Source organism: Cebus imitator, unplaced genomic scaffold, assembly GCF_001604975.1.
Source record: "Cebus imitator isolate Cc_AM_T3 unplaced genomic scaffold, Cebus_imitator-1.0 Scaffold181, whole genome shotgun sequence".
Lineage (NCBI taxonomy): Eukaryota > Metazoa > Chordata > Mammalia > Primates > Cebidae > Cebus > Cebus imitator.
The window spans coordinates 2587301-2593479 of NW_016107496.1; the positions used below are offsets into that span (position 1 = coordinate 2587301).

The following is a 6179-nucleotide window of genomic DNA, read 5'->3' on the forward strand; positions in this document are numbered from 1 at the left end:
ATATATATATATATGTATGGTATTTTAAAGCTATTCATTCTGTGGGAGTCAGCTGAATTTTGTTTGTGTTAATGGCTGAGTCATAGGCTCAAAGTCTGTAACCGTATGGACAGTAGTATTTCTCACCAGAGTGGGGAAGACTGGAAGCGCCTATTGGATCTCTTAGGGACCTATCCATAGTATACCCATCTCTCCCATCCTCCTGGAATCTGATTTTTTTTTAATGCAATAATAGAACTCAATGAGTGGAATATGCTATGCATCTTATTAAAAATACATTAAAAATCTTAAGAACCATTACTTTTATGACAGAAAATTGGGGGACTTCCTTGCTTCACCTCTATATGAAGTGGGCTTTTCTTCAAGCCCACAGATGTATTAAGGTTCTCATATCTCATTTAAAAATGTCAGCCAGGCACGGTGACTCATGCCTGTAGCCCCAGCTTCTTGGAAGGATGAGGCAGGAGGATGGCTTGAACCCAGGAGTTTGAGGCTGCAAGCTGCAGTGAGCTGTGATTGCATCATTGCACTGCAGCTTAGGCACCAGCATGACCATGTCAGAAGGAAAAGAAAGAAAAAAGAAAAAGGTTCTATTACATGTCTTTTATTTTTTATTATTATTTATTTTGAGACAGGGTCTCACTCTGTCACTCAGGCTGGAGTGCATTGGCTCAAGTGATTCTCCCACTTCTGCCTCTTGAGTTGCGGGAACTACAGGCACATGCCACCACCACACCTGACTGATTTTTTTGTAATTTTAGTAGAGAGGAGATCTGGCTATGTTGCTCAGGCTTGTCTTAAATTCCTGGGCTCAAACAGTGTTCCCACCTGATCCTTCCAAAGTGCTAAGGTTAGAGGTGTGAGCCACCCTGTCCAGCCCCACACATGTCTTTGATGCCAGGGAAATTTTCACTGGAATTGATAACTTGCTAAGGATAATCTACAAAGGCACAAGCCTTTCAGGTATGATGTTGAATTGGCTGTGCTTATTACTGTTTATTTTCTGAGTTTTGACCCATTTATCCTTTCTTTTGTTTAAAGGGAACTACTGTATGCACAGCCAGCTGCCTTCAACTTCATAAGCGAGCAGAGAGGATTGCATCTGTTCTTGGTGATAAGGGACATCTAAATGCAGGCGATAATGTGGTGTTGCTCTATCCACCTGGTAAGCATTAGACTGGTAGACTAGACTTTAAGCTCCAGTACTAGACTGACTACAAATTATAAGAGGATAGGCACTCAGGGCCACTATCTATGACTTGCGTGCTGTGTACTTCCCAACACTTAAAAGACCATGCACACAGGCTGAGGTGAGAACCAAGCCTCCCCACCCAACTTGTGCAATACAGTGGCTCTCCTGGGACCATGTCTGCTCTTATATTTCTTTTAGTGCCTGGCACATAAAAGGCACTCAGTAAATAATGAATGAATGAAGACTTCAGCTGCTTGGCTTTTGGAAACCCTGAAAACAGATGCTTTCTTTCTGTGAATGTTTAGGAATGGGACAGTTTCACCCAGTCTCCAAAGAAATGTTGTGCGTGAATTCTGTTGACTTAACATTTTTCATATGAGTGATGTTTGGTCTTCTTCTATTACTGCTACTTTCATGTTCTGATTTAATTCAACAACCTCGTCTTCATAGTAAGAGGGGTTTAGAATTATTTGGTGACAATTTGATGTAAAGATTCAAAATTCTGGATGAAATATTTGAGTTTTCCTATCCTTTGTTATTTCTGTCACCTAATCCACGCATACGTCTAGCTTTCTTTGGCCGTCCTGTTATCCCCCGACACTTCATTTCATTCTGTCATTCTTTTTTTTTTTTTGAGACGGAGTCTCGCCCTGTCGCCCAGGCTCAAGTGCAGTGGCGCAATCCCAGCTCACTGCAACCTCTGCCTACCTGGTTCCAGTGATTCTCCTGCCTCAGTCTCCCGAGTAGCTGGAATTACAGGCATATGCCACCATGCCTAGCTAATTTTTATATTTTTAATAAAGACAGGGTTTCACCATGTTGGCCAGGTTTGTCTCAAACTCTGACCTCAGGTGATCCACTCGCCTCCCAAAGTGCTGGGATTACAGGTGTGTGCCACCATGCTGGGCTCATTCTGTGACTCTTATATGCTGCCTTATTTACCTGGATATTGAGAGTTCATAGACGATCACATGATAGAGCAGTCCCTTCCATCGCGTGCCCAGGAGATGGCTTTGCACCTGTCAGTGAGAGGCCACGGGGAAGGACCTGAGCTCTTCCTGAGGAGGCCTCTGCCCAGTCTTCCTCAGACTGAGTCACACTTTGGTCCCTAAAACTCACGCCCCTTCAACAACATCTAAGAAGTCTGATTGCTCTTTATAGAGCAGCCTTCTAAATATTTTCAAAAAGCTCAGGGCTTCCTCACCTCTCTGTTCTCCATTCTTGTTTTTTCCTAGTTAGCCATTCCTGGTTTTTGCAGTTATTTTCTCCTGAGTAACATCAAGTAATAATGTCAATATACCTTCTTCAGAAATATTTCCAAGAATATTTGATTTCCTTTTTTGTTTATTGTTTTCTGTGTATTTTCTAAAGTTTTATATGCTGCTTCTTTCACTTTCAATACCTTCTGCTAGAGTCTCTGTTAAATTATGGTCTATAGAACCCGTCTGGCACATGATTTAATAGTTTTGGATGATTTGCCTTTTAGTTCCTCGGTGCTCTCAGGCAGTTCAGTCACTCTCCTGATAGGGTTTTTTGTCTTGCAGGCATTGAGTTAATTGCTGCCTTCTATGGCTGCTTGTATGCGGGCTGTATACCTGTGACTGTCAGACCTCCACATGCTCAGAACCTCACGGCCACGCTGCCCACTGTCAGAATGATTGTTGATGTAAGTACCAGCTGTATCTTGCCTTTTCCTCATCTCCTAAAATCCAGATTCAGACAACTAAGGATCTTTACTAATTTCCAGTTTTGTTAAGTCAGAAATTCAAATTTGTCTCCCGGAAACTACCTCCTTTTTGTTAATCCGGCCAAAGTAACCATTATGCAGTGAAGGAACTGGGGGAAAGTGGGTATTGGTGACATACAGAATTGTGGGCAGTAATCAGAAACATTAAGGAGGTGAAGCAGCCATTAGTATTTCTCCAACAAACATACAAAAGTAGCCAGGCATTGTGTCACTTGCCTATAGTCCCAGCTAATCAGGAGGCTGAGGCAGGAGGATCACTTGAGTCTGGGAGATGGAGGTTAGAAGTGAGCCGAGATCACGCCACTGCACTTCAGCCTGAGCAGACCCGGCCAAAAAAAAAAAAAAAAGTGTTTCTGTCTCCCCTTCTGTCTAAAACATGCTGTCTGGTATTTCCTGCAAAATAATCAGGGGATTTTAAATGCCAAACTGAATTATCCCCAGTGTTAGGTCACTTCTATTTTAGTTACTTTTGATAATTTCTTGGTGTAGCATTAAAAGGTGTTCAGATCTTGCTCTGGAGATAATGGAAGTTTTTATAGGATATGAGAATTGAAGAAAATAAGCTAAGTGTGTATTGCATCAGATCCTAGTGTTTACAGCAAGGGGAAGCCTTGGCCAGTGCTGATAGATTACAAAATTCCAGTTCATGTAGCATTTACTTCTCTGAGAACTGCTGCTCTGTCAGCAAAACTGGAGCCCACAGTATGAAAGCCATGATCACCATAGATGATTTTATTACAAAGTGTAATTCAGCAAAATGCCCTTGTTATATTCTACAAAGTGGGCCAGAAAAGCAGGGAGGGCAGTTGCTGTTGATGCAGTTTGTAGGCAAAGTAGGTCACTTTGCATTTCTGTGTATAGCTGTGCAAGAGAACTTAGTTTCTGTGAGAGCTTGTATCGGCATCAGGGTTCCTCAGGTTCAGTGTATGGTCTAGGTGTAGTAAGTCTCACAATTCACTAGAGACTGAAGCAATCTCTTTCAAGCATGGTTATCTGATTCTTCTCATATCCTGAGCACTACAAAATCCATGTTTTTATTTAATTGTGGTCTTCATGAAATCATGGGATTGTGGACTCCATACTGAGATTATTGTGACTATGAAATATTTTGAGAATCACTATTATAAACAACACAGTGTATTGTGAACAGGTCCATTATTCTGAGAGAATTAAGTGACACATTTCCAGAAGGAAACATGCAAGGGAGAAACATTGACCTCGTCTATCCCACATGTGTTCTTTGAAACTGCCCTGCCCAGTGTGGTACATGAGTGGCTTTTAGCAGCAGCCAGGGCCTGTGACAGCATGTTGGGGTTGAGCCTCCTGGTGCTTATTTCTGTACATTTGTTTTCCAGGTCAGCAAAGCAGCCTGTATTCTCACCAGTCAGACCCTAATGAGACTACTGAGGTCACGAGAGGCAGCAGCAGCTGTGGATGTGAAAACCTGGCCAACCATCATTGACACAGGTGAAAGGGTGGAGGGAGTGAGAACTCACAATACCTGAGATGTCCTCCATTTTCATTCCATATATGTTTACCCTGCCTTTATGTCTTCTGCTTACTAAGACAGATGCAAAACCTAGCATCAGTAAGCTTGTGCAGGACTAGACACTGACAGCCAGATGCAAAGAGCCAGATCACAGTCTGCTAAGAGCTCTCCAAACAAAAGTGTTTTCCTGTTACTCTTGACATCATTGAAAAGGTGGTTAGGTTTTTATGCTACATGTGACTATGTACATGTAGGGCCAAGTAAAATATTGAGACAATCTGATCCTTTCGTTGGAGATGTGATATTGTTGAAACAATACTGGACTGGAAGTCAAAAGATTCGGGTTCTGGCTCAAGCTTCATTACCTACTGCCCGTGTAATGTTGACTAAAATTACCCTTGCCTAAGCTACTGCCTACCACTGCCCAGCTCGTATATTTATTGAGAAGATAAAATGCAGTATATATGAAAATACTATATACTTCGAAAGCCATAAAGTGCATGAATTTTTAGATAGTATATATATTAAAGAAGGGAGTAAGGCTGGGTGCAGCGGCTCAAGCCTGTAATCCCAGCACTTTGGGAGGCTGAGGCTGGTGGATCACCTGAGGTCGCGAGTTCGAGACCAGCCTGACCAACATGGAGAAACCCCGTCTCTACTAAAAATACAAAACTATTCAGGTGTAGTGGCGCATACCTGTAATCCTAGCTGCTTGGGAGGCTGAAGAAGGAGAATCACTTGAACCCGGCAGGCAGAGGTTGCGGTGAGCCAGGATCGTGCCATTGCACTCCAGCCTGGGAGACGAGAAAGACTCTGTATCAAAAAAAAAAAAAAGAAGGGAGTAAGATAAGGGAATAGTTGGAAAATCTGTGGTATAGGAAGAGTGTGGGTTTTGGAGTCAGGCAGGTGGGGTTTAAGTCCAGCTATATCTACCACTCTATGAGTATCCTTACTAACCTGTCTATGAACTGGGAGTTGTAAAGATTAAATGATGTAATACAAAGCTCCTAGTGTGTAATTATAATGGCAACATCTAACCTTCATTGAGCCCTTATGATATGTCAGTCATTTAATGTGTTATATAATTTAATCCTTATAATAACCCTGTAAGTTGCTATTTTTATCCTCATTTTGCAGATTAGAAAACTGAGGGAAGTTAAATAAGCAGCAGAACTGAAATTCAAATCCAGCTAGTTTGGCACCATTCCCAGCCTCTTAAGCATTAATGTCCTCCCTACCCGTTTTTTTTTTTTTTTTTCACTCTGGATTCAAATGCAGGAATGACATGTATTTGTGGTTATTGTGTACCAGATGCTGAACTGGATTTTTTTTTTTTTTTAATATTTGTTACTGAAGGATAGAAGCATAATTATATATATAATATGTTCACCACAAATGGATTGCTTTGGTGTTAATGATGCCAGTAGATCTACTATGGTTAATGGGCTCAATCGTAACAGCAAGATTTCTCTAGGCACATGAGTGATCATATGAGTGACGCTTCCCTGCACAAAGGGAGGTCAAAGGTGATAGTCTTTCCTTTGACCAGAAATGGGTGTCCTATGATATGGTGATTTAAAACTCAGAGTTAGAAGTGCTTCTTGATCCAGAAAGCCAGAGGAGCCATTGAAGAGGTATGGCTGGGGCCAGAGGACATCCTTGGCATCCCTGGTTATAAAGCACATGGGGGGAAACAGAGGATGTATCATAAATGAGTGAAAACAGCGAGGCACAGTGGCTCATGCCTGTAA

The 6179-nt window shown here is 41.9% G+C and overlaps 1 protein-coding gene across 1 annotated transcript in view; it reads left to right on the plus strand.

Annotated features, from left to right (window-relative positions):
• The window catches only part of DIP2B (disco interacting protein 2 homolog B), a 275455-nt gene that overhangs the window by 243808 nt on the left and 25468 nt on the right, over positions 1-6179 (plus strand). The window contains exons 26-28 of the mRNA XM_037744659.1: positions 1042-1165; positions 2737-2858; positions 4295-4406. Coding sequence (XP_037600587.1) covers positions 1042-1165; positions 2737-2858; positions 4295-4406 — 358 coding nt within the window. The remainder of the gene's footprint in view (positions 1-1041; positions 1166-2736; positions 2859-4294; positions 4407-6179) is intronic.